Raw genomic sequence first — 18,628 nt, forward strand, 5'->3', positions numbered from 1 at the left:
TGTGGATGCACTTGGGATATTGGCGGGGACGAAAACCGGCCCGCTCCAATTAAAGACCGGTGGTCCCAATCGTATTCAAAATTTTTGATTTGAAGGTAGAATAACTAATTATATAATCTCACTAAACTCATATACTAATAAAAATTAAAATATTAATGTTTTCTAAAAGCAAAGAAACAAAAAAAAAATTGAAAATGCACTAACAAGAATTAAAACCCTAATCTACACGCACACAGAGTTCTACCACTACATCACCAAGTTTTCTTCGTCTTAAAAGGGTCCGGTGCATTATTGAGCTTTTTTTAGGGTACAGACGTACCCCTCGCGTCCATGTGGATCCACCACTCATTCCAATTCTACATTAATTCCACAAAATCTAGAACCGGAACCGATCCAACAAGAATGGTTTTCTATAATATATAAGCGATTTCACTATAACCACCTCTCACTAGTGTTTTGTTGACCTTAAATCCAAATCCAAATCCAAATGTTTTTTTTTTCTAAATACAATGATTTATAAATACTGTTGGAGTTTATTGTGCACTCAATAATTGCAAAGGGAGAAGGGAACAAAGTTCCCCAAAAAAATGCCCTTTCTTTTCCACCATTTGAATAAAAGATAAGATAATAAATGGGGAGACCGTTTGTGAAGAATCTTAAACGCATTGTCATTTTCAAGAGGACCCAACTTGGAAAAGCATATTATTGCCTTTGCCCTTATTCTTTGTAAGAAAAATCAAAATGTTACTTATATACTAAAATTATTTTTATTATTTAGAAAAATGTTATATTTTGGTAAATCATGACGTGCACACTAAATATTTGTCGACGAATCACTTATTGTATTTACAGCTATTTTTCTTATCTTGGATTGTCACTTACTAGAATCATGAACCAATTATTTGATCCTAAAGTGGGATTGCTTACAACTATTTCTTTGTTAAAGAAAAACTTTTATCATATTCCAAGAGATCACATATACATGCCAACCTAAAAATTCATAGCAAATATATGGTCTTTTCCCCCTAACTAGAGTTATTCAAAAAATTTAGTACCTTCGTTCCATATAAAATGACCATTTTTGAGCGAGACTAGATTTTAGATGGAATTATTTAGTGTATTAAGTTAGTAGAAAAAGATATAACTATTTTATAAAAAATCAGGTTTATCTACAACATTTTTCTGTGTTTAATTGCCCTGCAAGATAATGTGATGAGCTAGTAGTACTAGTAAGTACTTATTACACGCGTAAAAGGTAATAATAGCTATATTTTGAGGATTGTCATATTGTAGTTCCTATATTTTAACAATTATTATATTGTACTTTCTATATTTTAATTAATGCATGAGTAGTTATAAAATTATTTTGGTAGGCTAGTATGATAGTCCTACTACTACATTTAATTTTTGAAGATGAAATATGATAAGCATGCTACAACATAGTAGGACATAGATAAATTAATGTTTAGTTTGATATAAATCAGAAACAGTGTATGTGACGATATGAATATGTACGAATAAAAATGAAAAATTAAACACACATATATATGTATTTCTTTTATCAAATGAAAATTTTAAATCTTGAAACAGATTTTATTAAAGTAAAAACAACACTAAAGTAAGCTCGATTTCTATCAAAAATCATTTTAATAAAAAAAAATCTGAACTCAGAAAAAATTACTCCTGCATTGGTTCCGTGATTCCATCACCAACTTATGTAATTATTTCACATCTAAATTCTTGTAACAACTATTTATACGACCAACAAATGTCACGAAGAATAGTTATGAGTCCAAATGGACTATTTCATAAGTATGTTTGTGTAAGTATCTTACGTAAGTTACTGTTGCTGCTCCCCAAATTGATTCCAATTTTTGTTGATTTAAGAAAAACAAATACTTTATTACAAATCTAGAAATTTTTGTAATTTGGTAAACAGGGTAATTTGGTAATTTGGTTTGCGCCACAACAAAATAAGCAGGGTGCACTGACCTCACCCTTACGGAGCTGCAACCATTCTAATCCCCAATATACCCCCACCACCGTTTTCATTTACCACCTCCGGCCACCAAAATTTGTCTCATTTTTTTTTGTTTTTTACAAGTTAATGTAGTAAAAGATGTTTTTTTTGCCACGAAGGACTAGTTTGGCCACGTTACTAAAATAAAATCGAGATAACTTAGGTTTAGCCCCTAACATTGCTTTGCTCGAACTAGACGCACAACTAGATTCTAGCCCTAGTGCCGCTTTAGTTCTGCCCGTCATAGGGCGTGATTCGCCATCGTCGCTCACTTTTCACCACCTCTGATCATGCTAGGGTTGTCGGCGCCGCATTTGAGAGAGAGAGATAGAGAGATTAGTAATTTTATAAATTCCAATACAAGAAGCAAACTTTGGTCAAGGAAGAAATGTGAAACCTTTTTAAATAGGAAAACATACCATGTTATTGTGTAGCTCCAACTTTTGTTGAGTCTACTTCACGCCATATGCATCCCTTACACTAATTTATTCCCTTCAAAACCCCCCATCACTATAAATAAAGCACCCCAACTTTCCCCCTTATTCTTAACTCACCAAACAAACCCTCTCTCCCCTTTTTCTTCTTCTTAGTAACACTAACATATATTGAATGTTTATGCATGACCATTTTCAACCACTCACAACACTAAACCTTTGAGACCCAAAGGCTTTTTTTATTCAATCAAAACCTTTTTGTTTTGTGAGAAATTTATGGAGAAAGTAATAAAACATGAGGCGTTGAGATTGCCACCGGGCTTCCGGTTCCACCCCACGGACGAAGAGCTCGTGGTACAATACTTAAAGCGCAAGGTACTCTCCCATCCCATCCCCGCCTCCATCATCTCCGAATTCGACGTCTGCAAGGCCGACCCCTGGGATTTGCCAGGTAATTGATAAATCGGGAACCATTATTTATCCTCTTTTTTTAATAAAAAAAAATTAAAAGTGTCTAATCATATCATCATCATTATCATTATTATAGGAGATTCTGAGGAGAGGTACTTCTTCAGCACCAAAGAAGCAAAGTATCCGACCGGAAACCGGTCGAACCGGGCCACCGTGTCCGGCTACTGGAAAGCCACCGGTTTGGACAAGCAAATCGTGGGCACGAGCCGCCAAGTTGTCGGGATGAAGAAAACACTTGTCTTCTACAGAGGCAAGCCGCCCAAGGGCGGCCGGACAGATTGGATCATGCATGAGTACCGCCTCTTCACCACGACCGCCGCCCCGCCGCCCAAGGTCAGCCTCTCCTCCATCGTGAATTGAGACGTTTCTTTTTTAAAAAAAATTAAAAGAGAAAAAAAAGTTACAAAATTTTTTCAAAGGAAATGAATCAATTAACTGTGGAACATCTCAAAAAGGAATACGAATCAATTAACCTGACACGTTAATTTTGTTGCAGGAAAGCTGGGTTCTCTGCAGAGTATTTTTAAAGAGGAGGGGAGGAGCTCCGGCACCGGTGTTCTACGATTTCATGGCAAAGGAGAGGGCGGATTTGAAAGGTAATTGTAGCTCTGGATCGAGTGGAATCACGCAGATTTCTTCTCCTGAGATTGAAGAAGAAGAAGAAGAAGGAAGTAGTTGTAGTAGTTTTCCATCTACTTTTACAAGGAAGCAGTCTTCTAATTAATTTAAGTGTATAGATTTTCTTTTTTTCTCCCAATATTTCTTTTTAATCAAGTAATCTCTCAACTTTCTTGCACTCCATCAAAAGGATTAATTAGCCACTAATTACATCATTATTGCGCTTAAAAATAAGTCACCATAAAACGTAATTTAAATCACTGTACAAAAGACTATTATAGATATAAATCGTACCAGAAAAATTCTTCTTTTAACATTTTGAATACGAAATAAAGATTATACAATTCTATCGAAAATAAATTTTGCGAATGTTCTGCTCTAATTGATAGTTCAGAGGTCTCGTGTTAATATGATCAGCTAGTAAATAAAGAACCATTATTGATCGTCAATACATTTCTAGCTCTTTCGCCATGCCTAAGCAAAAAACATTATTCAAGAATGGGCAAAAGTTAAAAGATGGGAAAAAAAATTGAATGTGAAAAAGCAAAAAGTATCTAAATTTTCACCACTCAAATTTTCCTTATCATTTTGTTAATCAATTCACCAAATTCAATTTTATATACTCTCTCAAATTCTTAAAATTTCCTTAATATTTTTTTTTATCCTTGAAAATTGTATGTCACATGACCTTTGCATTGGATTCCATGGAACCTAAAAAGGCAAATATTTCAAGAATCAAATCCCACATTGAATCGATCAAATATTAATTTGGGATTCCAAAATATTTGAAAATTCTTGTAAGGAAATGAAGCTTCTTTTATTAGGGGAACAGAAATAACTAAACTTTGAAAACAGAGGACCAGTAGGTGAGTTGAGAGGCAATCAATTCCCACAAGTTATTTCATTTTATTTAATTACTTTGATTGGCTAACCCATCCTTTGTTTCAATTCTTTGGGCCATGTTTGATTGGACACGAATCTAAATTGAGCACGGCAAAGTTTAATTTAATTCTTGTGTTTTGCACCTTATAATAATATACTAGTCGTATTGATTAATGAATTCAATACAATAGACTAGTATGTTACGTTACGTACAAGCATCGGACATGCAAAGTCCTCATAGTAGTAGTTGACTCACCTTAAATATATTTTTATATTAGAGTACCAAAATACTTCCTCCATCCAGAAAAAATGGCGTGGCGTTAGTAACATCTTAATGTTAGTAGTGTTTTTACGTTGTGAGGCACATGGACGGACTTAGGTGGGATCGATTGACTCCATTGTCGGTTCAAGAAATTGCTGGAAAACTCTATTAGTCAGCTTCAGACCCCAGAATAACTCTGCCTATAACTCAACCCTTTTTCTTTCTATCATGCAAAATGATACTACGATGCTTGGAAGTCATACTCATACTTGCCTCGAAGAAACAATTTTGGAAACTTATCACCGGGTGTGAACAGTTGGTTAAGACAAAATGAAACGAAGAGGGAGGCAAGATATGCTCATGTCTGAAGCAAAGCATAGGTCGTTGTTTTACGATCGTTTAGTAAAAAAATTACTACTAGTTGCTTAGAGGTTGATCGAGAATTTTCACCTCACAAGTTTCATTTTTTAAATCAGTCAGTGTCACATAGTAAACATGTTATGTGATAATTTGGATAGTTTAAGAAGGACTTATGATTGATGAGATCAATGAAAGGAAAATGGCAAGTGACAAGTGGGTGATGGAGGGATTAATTGTCCACAATTATTAAGCAAATTGTACTAAGGGGAAAAAATTCTCCAAAAAAAAAGCAAAAAATGAAAAATATACTAAAAAAAACACATAAAAACAGAACACCAAAGTATTAAAATTGCCGACCAAAGTTCCTTGTGACAATGGTGCAGAATTATCTAATGCTGTTGGAGTTCTTCACGTCACCTTTTCTATAAGTTTATTATCACATTGTTGGTTTCTGGGATTACAAGATAACAAAACCGGGCGTAATACAACCCAAAAGAAGGAATACAAAAAGAACTGAAGTTACAACGAAAATGAAACGACTAAACCAGTATGCTATGACAGCCGAGTCGAGGAGGCCTCTTCCCGCAAGACGAGATACGCCCCGGTAGTGCTCTCGGTTTGGCGTGTCGTCCCCAAAGGTAAAACGGCTACGTCTCTTCTGATGCAGCACCGCAATCAGCAGAGCTCCGGCGAACGGGATGGAGGAGAGGGCAGAGCTTCGACAGAAAGACAATGCAGGGAGAGGGAGAGAGCTTATGCAGAGAATGCTTGTAGGTGTGTGTCCTAATGCAGTGGTATGGCTAGCCTATTTATAGGCCAACCACCATGCAGGGTCAACCAGCCATTGAAGGCTCATCATGGCAAAAACGTAACCGACGTCGGTTACAGGCGTGTGGCTGTAATGTGCCACCCGTGTGTGGAGCGTGTGGATTTCTCACGTGGCAACCGTGACTGTGCCTCGCTTGACGACGTGTCAAGCCACTTGGATTGCTGACTCGGCGGTGGTCCAAAAAGAATAGTTTGGGCCAAGCACCAAGCCCAAAGACCACCCAAAGACCAATTGCCAAGATCCAAGATCAAGATCGAGATCGAGATCGAGATCGAGATCGGGCTCGGGCCCGAGGCCCGCGGCCCGCGACCGCGAGCACGAGCACGTGCACGGGCGGCGGCGGCGGCGCGCGCGTGTGCGCGCGTGTGGGCTCTTTCACCCATCTTGGTCCACTATAATTATTAAGTAACATAAAGTCACTTAATTTATACACATTAAAGATGTGTTAATCCTCCAATGTGGGATAATTAACACTAGTTAATTATTCCCTAAGCTCCATCTCCAAGCTTTAATTAAAAGCTAATTATGCCCAACTTTAATCCACTATTTCTCACTCACCGGAAATCGGATTTGAGAAAGTGAATATACTACATTTACCTACGTAAAATGTAGATCGACGCTATGTCATTTAATTTCACAAAATTAAATGTCTCGTCACATTTATTATTTGGTCAAAATCCATTGACCGGGCATATTTAATCCATGATTTTTACAATCCCCCACATGAGTGGAAATAGCCGAATGCATATGCATGCAGACACAAGCTCAACCCTCGCGAGGTATATAAGCATAAGGATAGGTAGTTGTTGACTTTGAACCCTCCATAGTCGACACCATCGGATACACAGGCGGCTTAGTAGCGCGATGCTTTGAACTAATCCCCCACGGCGTGCACCGAGACAATGGTGTTAACACTTAAACACCTCAACCTCATCCGTTCTCACGTTTTGTGTCCATTGCGGTCTTGGACACCACTTTGGATTCATAAGTGCGTTTTTTATGAAGCGACCACACTTCGCACTTACGTAGGTGATTCTTAGTCAAGTACCTTGCCATACTTGGTCTCTTTGAGAATTCCATCTCTTTGAGATCCTTAAGAACCATTAAAAGTCATAGACTTAGCCTTTACCACGAGGCAAGTTCTCCAACACTCTATTGCTCTCTAGGGAATAGATATAGTTTGAGTGTTTTTCCATGAACTCTCATAGCTTAGTTGTCCCTTTGAACCAAGTTCTTGGGATCTCCAGTCATCATGGTTGGGTTACCACTATGACAATTCTTTAGTTTGTGGATTTCAAACCCATTCCCTCTAGCAACTTATTCATTTGATCACGGTTTAACCCTTTGGTTAGCGGATCCGCTAGATTATCTATTGACTTCACATAGTCAATTGTAATCACCCCTGTTGTGATCAAATGTCTCACGGTGTTATGTCGTCGACGTATATGTCGAGACTTACCGTTATAGAAACCATTGTTTGCCCTTCCAATAGCCGCTTGGCTATCGCAGTGAATCAGCACTGGTGGCACTGGCTTAGACCAACATGGAATGTCTTCAAGGAAGTTCTTAAGCCACTCGGCTTCCTCACCAGCCTTATCCAAGGCAATGAACTCCGATTCCATTGTTGATCGGGCTATACAGGTCTGTTTTGTGGATTTCCACGATACAGCACCACCCCCAATAGTAAAGACATATCCACTTGTTGAAAGTGAGTCTCTATTATCGGATATCCAATTGGCATCACAGTACCCTTCAAGCACCGGGGGGTATCTCGAGAAGTGTAGCCCAAGATTTTGAGTGTGTTTTAAATATCTCAAAACCCTCACAAGAGCTCTCCAATGCTCTTTGCTTGGATTGCTCGTGTAACGACTTAACTTGTTCACGGCACAAGCAATGTCAGGTCGAGTGCAATTAGTCAAGTACATAATGCACCCGATGACCCGTGCATACTCTTCTTGTGCAACGGGCTCGCCTTTGTTTTTGCTCAAGTGAACGTCGAGTTCAATTGGAGTCTTAACCGGCGCGCCATCATAGGCTTTGAATTTATTCAATATCTTCTCAACATAATGTGATTGTGTTAAGATGATTCCATCATTCGTTCTTAGAATCTTCATTCCAAGAATTACATCGGCTAGACCCATGTCTTTCATGTCAAAGTTTCTCTTTAACATGGCCTTTGTATCGTTAATTACTTGAGTGTTGCTACCCAAGATTAACATATCATCAACGTAGAGACACACTATAACATGACCATTATTAGTGCTCTTGATGTAGACACATTTGTCGCACTCGTTGATTTTAAACCCATTTGATAACATCACATTATCAAACTTCAAGTGCCATTGCAATGGCGCTTGTTTCAATCCATATAGGGATTTCACGAGCTTGCATACCTTTTTCTCTTGTCCAGGTACTACAAACCCTTCGGGTTGTTCCATGTAGATTTCGTCTTCTAGTTCACCATTCAGAAACGCGGTCTTTACATCCATTTGATGAATCTCGAGATTGTGCAATGCAGCAATAGCGAGAAGCACCCGGATAGATGTAATCCTTGTTACAGGTGAATAGGTATCGAAGAAGTCATGTCCTTCTTTTTGTTTAAAACCCTTTACTACTAATCGGGCTTTATACTTATCAACTGTTCCATCGGCCTTAAACTTTCTTTTAAGAACCCATTTGCATCCTAAAGGTTTAGCACCTTCGGGCAAATCAACCAACACCCATGTGTGGTTCAGCAAAATTGAATCAATTTCGCTTTGAACAGCTTCTCTCCAATGCAGCCCGTCTGGGCCAGCAAAGGCTACTTTTATCGATGTTGGTTCTTCATCCAACATGAAAGCAATGTAGTCAGGACCAAAAGTTTTTGGTGTTCTGACTCTATTACCACGTCTTAGTACTGTATCTTTTGGATCGGGCCTTGCACGCTTGCGCGATTCAGGTTCCGCATCTGTTGATTTAGAACTAGTGGCTTCTTCTTCCACTTGTTTAGAACTAGTGGCTTCTTCAATTCTTGTCTCAGAATTGGTTGATACCTTTTCCTTATCTTTGCAAGGAAAGGTATTTTCGAGAAATACAGCATTCCTCGACTCAATTGTTGTTCCTACTGTGATAGTCGATATTTCAGACTTGTGAACAACAAATCGATATGCACTACTGTTAAGTGCATATCCAATGAAGATGCAATCAACCGTCTTAGGTCCGATTGTAACTTCTTTGGGCGGAGGAACCATCACCTTTGCCAAACACCCCCACACTTTGAGGTATTTGTAGGATGGCTTCCTTCCCTTCCACAACTCATAAGGAGTAACATCTTTTCCTTTGAGAGGGATTTTATTCAAGATATAGTTTGCTGTCAAAACAGCTTCCCCCCACATGTTATGTGGTAATCCTGAACTGAGTAGCAGTGCATTCATCATCTCTTTTAGAGTTCGATTCTTGCGTTCTGCAACACCATTAGATTGTGGTGAATATGGAGCAGTTGTTTGATGAATTATACCACTTGCGTTGCATAACTCCTCAAACGGGGCTACATATTCGCCTCCTCTATCGCTTCGAATCATTTTGATTTTACAACCAAGTTGATTCTCAACTTCGTTCTTATAATTTTTGAACGCCTCTATTGCTTCATCTTTGCTTCTTAAAAGATAAATGTAGCAATATCTTGTGCAATCATCTATGAAAGTGATAAAGTACTTTTTACCACCTCTAGTTTGCAACATCTTTAAATCACATACATCCGTGTGAATTAATTCAAGGGGTTTTGTGCTTCGTTCAACCGAGTGAAACGGCAACTTAGTCATTTTTGCTTCAAGACAAATTTCACATTTATCTTGGATATCCAATTCATTAGCCTTTAGTAAATCTAAATTTACTAATCTTTTAATGGCTTTTGAATTTACATGTCCCAATCTACAATGCCACAAATTTGAAGACTCAATCAAATAAGAGGAAGTAGATGCTTTATTCTTATTGGCCAATGGCTTCGCAACACTTCGAGTTGCTACACTAAGCTTGAAAAGCCCATCGGTTACATAACCTTTTCCGATGGATTTTCCAAACTTATACAAGACAAACCTATCGGACTCAAATACAAGTTTAAACCCTTTATTAACTAGTATTGATCCTGACACTAGGTTCTTGCGGATGTCCGGGACATGCAGCACATCCTTCAAAGTGATAGTTAGGCCAGACGTCATCATGAGAATCACGTTGCCAACGCCGAGGACTTCTGACGATGCTTGATTCCCCATGTTGATCTTCCTCCCTTCAACAGCAGTGTAGGAGGCAAACTTGCTCCTGTCGGAGCAAACATGAGCAGTAGCGCCGGTGTCGATGTACCAGCCTCCCTTGTTATCAACAAGGTTAACCTCTTCAGTGACCACTGCAATGAGGTCGTTCTCATCCCAGTCCTTGAACTCCTTCTCAACGACGTGGGCTGCCGGCTTCTTCTTCTTGCTGCGGCAGTCTTTGGCAAAGTGGCCCGGTTTGCCACATTTGTAGCAGTCGCCTTCAAACTTCTTTGAAGGCTGCTTTCCCTTCCCTTTGTCGTTTGGACGGTTTGGGCGAGGGCGTTTGTTGGAGGGACCGCCCCGCTCCAACAGGTTGGCTTTGGCTTCATTTGGGGTGAAGCCCTTAGCCTTTTGATCACTTTTGCGCACGTCGGCCTCAATGCGCAACTTCACGATCAAGTCTTCAAGGGTCATCTGCTTTCGCTTGTGCTTGAGATAACTCTTGAAGTCCTTCCAACTTGGAGGGAGCTTGTCAATGATCGTGCACCTTAGGAACTTATCGGGCAAGGTCATCCCTTCAGCCACTAAGGAGTGGATGATCATTTGGAGCTCTTGGACTTGCTCCATGATGGGTCGAGAGTCGACCATCTTGTAGTCCATAAACTTGGATGCTACAACCTGTTCAGTCCCTGCAGCATTGTCTATGCTATATTTCTTCTCTAGGCTTTCCCACATTTGTTTAGATGTGGTTACATTGGAGTATACATTATAGAGGCTATCATCTAATGCACTTAAAATAAAGTTTTTACATAGATAATCCCCTTTTCTCCAAGCTTCATAGTCCGCCATGACTTCGAGCCTAGTCTCTTGGTCGCTTGGTGCGGGCGGCTCGTTCTCCGTGAGGAAGTTGGCGACGCCCAATGTTGTCAAGTAGAACAACATCTTTTGATACCACCTCTTGAAGTCTGATCCTCCAAACTTGGGTGGTTTCTCGGCAGGTGGCATCATTCTTGGTGCCAAAGGTGCCGCAGTTGGTCCTTGGAAGGAACCAATTCCGTTGCCCCCGAAGGAGCCAACAACTTGATTGGGCATAGAGCCCCCACCATTCATGTTGGGCATAGAGCCCGCCATGGTCGTACCAGCCCCGAAGGGACTAGCACCCGCATGAGACCCGAAGGCCCCAGCATTCGTGTTGATCCCGAAAGATCCAACACTAGTATTGAGCCCGAAGGCACCAACACTCGATCCATTAAAGGATCCGAAGGAACCACTAAAAGTGGAACCAACCGAACCACCAAAGGTGGAACCAGTGGACGCCCCGAAGGGGTTGTCCCAAACCCAAGGGACGGTGGATGAAGCGGCTGGGAAGCCAGGAGTTGGCATCATCGAGGGAATCGATGAAGTGTTGACCGGTCCAGGAATGGCGGCGGTGGCGTTGGCAGCAGCAGTGTTGGATTCCGTCGACATCTCCAGCAAAAGGTGTTAATGTTTCGGAAGTTTTAGTTCAGTTTAGAAGTTCAAATTCCTTCAAAGGCAAGATATCTCGTCTTGCGATTGTTGGTTTCTGGGATTACAAGATAACAAAACCGGGCGTAATACAACCCAAAAGAAGGAATACAAAAAGAACTGAAGTTACAACGAAAATGAAACGACTAAACCAGTATGCTATGACAGCCGAGTCGAGGAGGCCTCTTCCCGCAAGACGAGATACGCCCCGGTAGTGCTCTCGGTTTGGCGTGTCGTCCCCAAAGGTAAAACGGCTACGTCTCTTCTGATGCAGCACCGCAATCAGCAGAGCTCCGGCGAACGGGATGGAGGAGAGGGCAGAGCTTCGACAGAAAGACAATGCAGGGAGAGGGAGAGAGCTTATGCAGAGAATGCTTGTAGGTGTGTGTCCTAATGCAGTGGTATGGCTAGCCTATTTATAGGCCAACCACCATGCAGGGTCAACCAGCCATTGAAGGCTCATCATGGCAAAAACGTAACCGACGTCGGTTACAGGCGTGTGGCTGTAATGTGCCACCCGTGTGTGGAGCGTGTGGATTTCTCACGTGGCAACCGTGACTGTGCCTCGCTTGACAAGATCAAGATCGAGATCGGGCCCGAGGCCCGAGGCCCGCGAGCGCGAGCACGGGCACGGGCACGGGCTCGGGCGGGCGGGCGGCGGCGGCGGCGCGCGCGTGTGCGCGCGTGTGGGCTCTTTCACCCATCTTGGTCCACTATAATTATTAAGTAACATAAAGTCACTTAATTTATACACATTAAAGATGTGTTAATCCTCCAATGTGGGATAATTAACACTAGTTAATTATTCCCTAAGCTCCATCTCCAAGCTTTAATTAAAAGCTAATTATGCCCAACTTTAATCCACTATTTCTCACTCACCGGAAATCGGATTTGAGAAAGTGAATATACTACATTTACCTACGTAAAATGTAGATCGACGCTATGTCATTTAATTTCACAAAATTAAATGTCTCGTCACATTTATTATTTGGTCAAAATCCATTGACCGGGCATATTTAATCCATGATTTTTACACACTTTCCATACATTTCATTTTCTTGTCTTTTCTCATTGAAAGATAGAAAGGAAAGGTGGCATTTTGATTGCAAATTATCCACATAACGTTTTCAATTGTTTTTGTAAAAAGTAGGGAAATGTAATTAGTCATCGATGGAATATTGGAATTGACCCTACTGTTGTTAGCAATTCTTTCTGGTAAAAAATAGTCGAACTTCTTCTCTTAAAACAGCAATTTTGATTGCTTTGATCATCGATTGCTCAAATTGAGACGATTAGAATCCCTAACTTGCACTACAAAGCCTAGCTGACAACTTTTGCAGTTAACATCGATAAGACGCTGCAATGTTAGAATCGTCAGTTGAGAATTTTGTATCTCGGGTCGAGGGGATTCGCAACGTGATATAAATTCAATATGTAATCGAACTAGTTAGAACTAACACTTCAAGAACACAAAATGGCCTATTTTAAAATGCTAAAGTTGAATTACCAAATTGCCCCTTCCTCCACAAACAATACTCCCGTTGTTCTAACAAAAATGATTCATTATGATTCATTTTCCTTTTTAGTCTGTTCCAACAAATATAACTCATTTCAGAAAATGAAAACACTATTTACTCTCCCCCATGACAACACAAAACAACATTACACAAAATTTCATATAGTACTACAACAAATGGGACAGAGGCAGGCAGTAGTGTTTATAAAATGGTGTTTCACCATAAATTATAATAATATCATGAAAAGAAAATTCGTGCAGTTGACTAAATGTGTGTGACGTGGAGAAAGGTTAGTGGTGGGGCACAAACATAAATGAAATACTCCATTAAAACTAGCATCACCATATTAGGTCAATCAGCAATAATAGGTAGGCCCCCTAGATGTGGGGGAAGGGGCAGTTTGGTCAATTATAAAGATGAAGTTGCAGACAATGAATGTGCATAATTTTCCAATTATGCAAGTTGAACAATTCAAACAGCTAGTGTTTTTTGTTTGCTCAAAAATAAGTTGTTTTTATGAAGGTTGCTTAGAATCTCTGCAACAGAGACATCTGATTTCTTTACCCACATTCAAATAAAAGGGCCATCTTCAATCTTCATCAACATATAAGTCTACCCAAAGCAAATACTACAAAAGCTGTTAGCATCAGTATTCTGGAAAGAAAGGGACTGGTATGGAATTTAACCTTTCGGTCGTTTTATATCCATCAGCAGTGACTGTGCCATATCTAAGACGGACCACTTATTCGGTTGGATAATGAACCTTCCTTCTTCCTGTGACTGTAAGTGCAGCATGTAAATATCTAAAGGTTGCTTCAGCTTAAGGGGCATCTTTTAGTAAAGCCCTAGCAGTCAAATGCACAAATGAATCACGGAATTCTTAGAAAAAGCAACCCAATTTAAATGGATAGCGAGTAGCTGTAGAATTTATCGTTTGCAAATGAAAACAAGACCAAAGGAGACATAGATGGAAAATACTACAAGCTGATGCATGTTGTTGCTTAAACTAAGCAATAAGGAAAAATCAAGAATATCAAAACTTTGTTGAGCAGTTTGAAGCAAAAAGATGGCATTACTCCTCCTAGTCCCCCTGTTATACTTGCTTAGGTCCCTTACTCATTTCGTCTGACCTTGGGAGCTTTGGTTATCCTTTACAATATTTCGGGTACCTTCAGCCTGTGATACTTCTTGGGGAGGTGTCTCGGAGCATGCCCGCAAAACAGCCTCATTCTGAAAAGAAGATACTTAAATTAAAACTAGAAAACATGAGAACTTCCCCCTAAACACTTAAGAACAAAACAAAGAAAGAAAATCAGAGCTCAAATTTACTGGAACATACAAATCATAACTTAGTTCTACAGATCAAAATTGTATCTGAGGGGTAGTGGTGCTTTATGTGATGCCATTAGGCTATTTGATAGGGGGGGGGGGAGAGAATCCTTTTTGATGTGTAGGAAAGCTGAAGATGCAGCCAGAAATCAAATAGAGGACCTGATATTCTACCTCTAACTTACTTTATTTGATCCAATATTTATGAGATTAGAATCTGAATAATGTTTTAGGTGTTGATTTCCTTTCCCACCCTTGTTCAGCATAGTTAATTGGGCAGCCCTACCTTTCAATTGAGTGTTCAACATAGTTAATTGGGCAGCCCTGCCTTGTAAAGTTGGTATTTTCTGTTACTTTAATTTTCCAGTAATACCAAATGAAATTTAAGTCTTCTTCTTTCATTGTTTCTCTGTCACTAGTGCTGCTCGAGTTTATTCAATCTTGAATAGTACCGGTAGACTTCAGGCATAGACTACTAAAGCTAAGTTTACTGACTTCTGAACATACCTAAGCACAGAGACGAGATCAAGGGTTTAAGCCACCCACTTAACTAAGTTCAATAATATTAGAACTAGTTCCTCTGTTATTTTTAGTCCCTTGAATTCATAACAATAGCTTGAAACAGGAAATCACACTAAAGAGAAATACCAGCAAATATATAAGTCTAGTACTCTGGTGAAACAAGAAGATCTTTATAAATACAATTACAACACATGAAATGTTCCGCGGAATCAAGAAATGAAGCTGTTGGTTCGGGGCAATGCCTCATCAGCCTCATGAACCGATGGGAGGCTGTAGCCCCCCATCCTACACCAGAAAAAAAGAACGCCAGGCACATTTATATTTTTTGCAATGCTATTATCATCACGATTATAAAAGGATGGGAAAGCACAACCAGTTAGTTCATGAAGATTTCTAACAGTCTCTGAATAGTAGGGTTATGGCAGACTATTTCCTTTCAGTGGTAAGTAAAATCACAACATAATATTTTCGACGAGCAGTGATGAAAAGCAGGAATTAGTTTTAAAATATCCTCAAATTCACAGAAGCATTGCCGTAAATTCATCATGAGCTTTAATGAATCCAACGGCCAGCTAGAACATAGTTACACTCACCACACTTGAGAGTTTTGAATGTACAAACACAGTCATCATACAACGCACAGTCCATGATTCAGAAGAAAACATGCATTCAATATACAAGCTCATATATTCAACGTGGATGCCTATTATTGCAACAGCAGCTAGTGATGTAGTTCACTCAATCTAAAAAATCCAATAACAGCCGATGAACGCACACATTTCCAAATTTCAGAAGCAAAAAATAAAACCCTAGAAAATTATTACTCCTATGTGAAGTCATTTATAAAGACTTCCATCAAACAGCTCGTGTGCAGAGTAGAAATTAGGTCAAATACTAAAAGATCATTCCTTTCTTCGAGAAATTACAAACCTAATTGAAACCATTCTTCACAACAGCTGATTTAAGGGTTAATTTTGGTTGAATTGAAAAACAAAGGTGAAGTAGCTGAACCTGCCAAACGCGACGGAGGCGTTTCTTGGCATTGGCTTTGCGGGTGGGAGTGAGCTTTATTCTCTTCCAAACAAGGCCGCCGGAATCGTGTTTCTTCACCAGCTCCAGCACTCTCGTCCCAAAAAATGCACCCCACGCCGTCGACATTGCTTCTTTTTGTTTTGAGAGAGAATAATTTTTTTGTATATATCCTTTTTAATCGTGTTAATTGTATGGGCCAAGCCCAAATGGTGGAAATCATGGGCTTGAGTTTAAACATAGCATTAAATTTATATATAGCACCTCGAGCGTGGCCTCGCCAGTCCCGGTGAAACCACCCGCAAGGAATCTCTTCGTCACTGCGACTTACGACTAGTCCTACGTCGACCGTCACAAGACCCAACGTCGTCGTTGGTAGGAGTGAGCAAAATAACCGAAAATTGAATATTCAAACCGAATCAAATCAAAATTTAAGATTTGGTTCGGCTCGGTTTGATTCGATTTGGTTTAAATTTTTGGCAAATTAGGTTTTTCAGTTAGGATGTATAAAAATTGAAAATTAGATTTCTTTTTAATGTTATATATAGTATTTATTATATATTTTATCTGTTTTAAAAAAGTAGACTAGTTTTACCATTTTGGGTCCCCCCTCAAAATTAGACCAAGCCCAAATATGGAAAGTTTTGAACCAATTATACAGCACTAAGACCATCTCCAAGAGTACACTAAAATCTAAAATGAGATAGGTAAGCTCCTGTAGTACTAAAAATCCATCCTATTTTTTGTTTTTGAGAAAAAATGCCTATCTTTAGGTTTACACTAAACCAAAACCTAAAAGTTTTTCAAATTTTTTGAGTAAAAAAGGCATAACATAGATAATATTCTTTTAAGTTTGAGTTTAGTGTAAAAAATGGTTGGAGTAAAATCATATTTGATGTGATATTTACACTAAAATGAATTTGAGTTTAATGTAAATGATTGTAGATGCTCTAATAATATGAACACTATAATCAACTAACATACATCACTTCTGCTACATTTTCCATCTTTCTTACTTTTTTCTCATTCTTCTCTTACTTTTCCAATTACACATTAAATTCGTTATTTACAAGTTTGTCTATTTTATTAGGGCGGAGGGAGTATTATACTAGTCGTGTTTTTTCATATAATTAATGTAATAATATTAGTAATTTTTGTGTTTATTGTAGAAAACAAATTTTTGGATTTTTCGTTTTTTAGGACATATTGTGCCATATTGGTTTTTCAGGTTCGGTTTTTGTAGTATGTTTTTGCAATTTCGGTTTTTTTTTTGTTCGATCGGTTTTATAATTTGGATTTCGATTTTTCGGATAGTTTGGTTCAATTTGCATTCTCACAAAATTTTGGTTTTTCAATTTGGTCCGGTTTGGTTTGGCAAAAAAACTAAAAACTCACCCCTACTCTTTTGACACGGGTGATCCTATATCGACCCTCCAAGGACCAAAAATCAATTTTTATTACAACTTCCTCATTAATCAGCAGATTTTATCAAGACGCCACTCTATTACAAATCAAATGAGATAAGAATCAATTCCAATAGACTAATTTATTAGCTGAAAGAGTTCAATCGATCTAATATGGAGTAATAAATTTATACTAAATGCTCATTACCTTCCTCAATGTCTCATGCTATTGCAATTAAAAATTATATTAGTTTCCTACTTTCCTTCAAACTAGAAACAAAATAAATAGGCATGATTATTTAATACAGCTCAATGAAATTGCAAAGCACATATGAACACGGTTAATACAATAAGGCTTTGACTATTAAAGTTCAACGAGATTGCAGAACATTAACGCGATTAACGAAATTAGGCGTGATTAATAATGTTTGGCCAGACTATAAAATAATAAATATTCAAAGTTTTTCAGGAATTTGTTTAATTGTATCGATGATGGATTTTATTTTTTATATATAATGGAAATACAATTAAATGATACTTACTATTTTCACTGAATTTTGTTAGTAGATTTTTGTATCGATGATGAATTTGTCTATTTTTGTATACTACTCAATTCCTCTCAATTTTGGCCACGTTTAGATTAGCTTGAATAAACTTTACAAGGAATTAAGGATTTGGGTTTAATATTTAAAGTTCAAAAGATGTATATGATCAAAAATTAAATCGCATGAGCAATCCCATTCCTTAACAATTTTAAAAATAATAAAATAATTAGGGTTGCAATTTTTTTGGAGAAACAAAATGTGTTTCTGTAAATATTTTAAGCGCCAAATACATACTATTGCATTTCAGTCAACGTACGAGACCATATAATGAAATTAGTCACTTCCACATTATTTTACTCGTGGATATTAAGTTATTATTAGAGTAATAATTTATCAAAGTCAACAATTCAAAATAGTACTAGTATTAAAAAATAATGATATCTTTCAGATGCATTTGAAGATCTAGCCTAATAATCTATACATTTATAAAGAGAGTTTTGGAGATATTTATAATAATGTCATTTAGACTAAAAATATAATTTAATTAGAACTAAATCTATTAATGAATTTGTACATTTAAATGCAGTCAGTTTTCATATACATATTTAGTTCAATTAACATTACAATACATTTGATGAGATTAAAAAAATATTTTTTTTCCATGCACTAAAT

At 38.3% G+C, this 18,628-nt stretch overlaps 1 protein-coding gene across 1 annotated transcript; it reads left to right on the plus strand.

Moving 5' to 3' along the window:
- The first annotated feature begins 2,569 nt into the window (after nucleotides 1-2,569).
- On the plus strand, nucleotides 2,570-3,709 carry LOC121805748 (NAC domain-containing protein 83-like). The gene is made up of 3 exons (XM_042205731.1): nucleotides 2,570-2,905; nucleotides 3,002-3,258; nucleotides 3,422-3,709. The coding sequence occupies exons 1-3, from the start codon at nucleotides 2,731-2,733 to the stop codon at nucleotides 3,647-3,649; spliced, it is 660 nt and encodes a 219-aa protein (XP_042061665.1). The 5' UTR covers nucleotides 2,570-2,730; the 3' UTR covers nucleotides 3,650-3,709.
- Nucleotides 3,710-18,628: the final 14,919 nt, after the last annotated feature.

This window comes from Salvia splendens, chromosome 5, assembly GCF_004379255.2.
Source record: "Salvia splendens isolate huo1 chromosome 5, SspV2, whole genome shotgun sequence".
Lineage (NCBI taxonomy): Eukaryota > Viridiplantae > Streptophyta > Magnoliopsida > Lamiales > Lamiaceae > Salvia > Salvia splendens.

Bases quoted from the DNA above. Each gene is read 5' to 3' on its own strand.
- LOC121805748 (XM_042205731.1), top strand. From the start codon at position 2,731: ATGGAGAAAGTAATAAAACATGAGGCGTTGAGATTGCCACCGGGCTTC. The intron at 2,906-3,001 runs GTAATTGATAAA...TCATTATTATAG, and splicing joins CGACCCCTGGGATTTGCCAG to GAGATTCTGAGGAGAGGTAC. The intron at 3,259-3,421 runs GTCAGCCTCTCC...ATTTTGTTGCAG, and splicing joins CCGCCGCCCCGCCGCCCAAG to GAAAGCTGGGTTCTCTGCAG.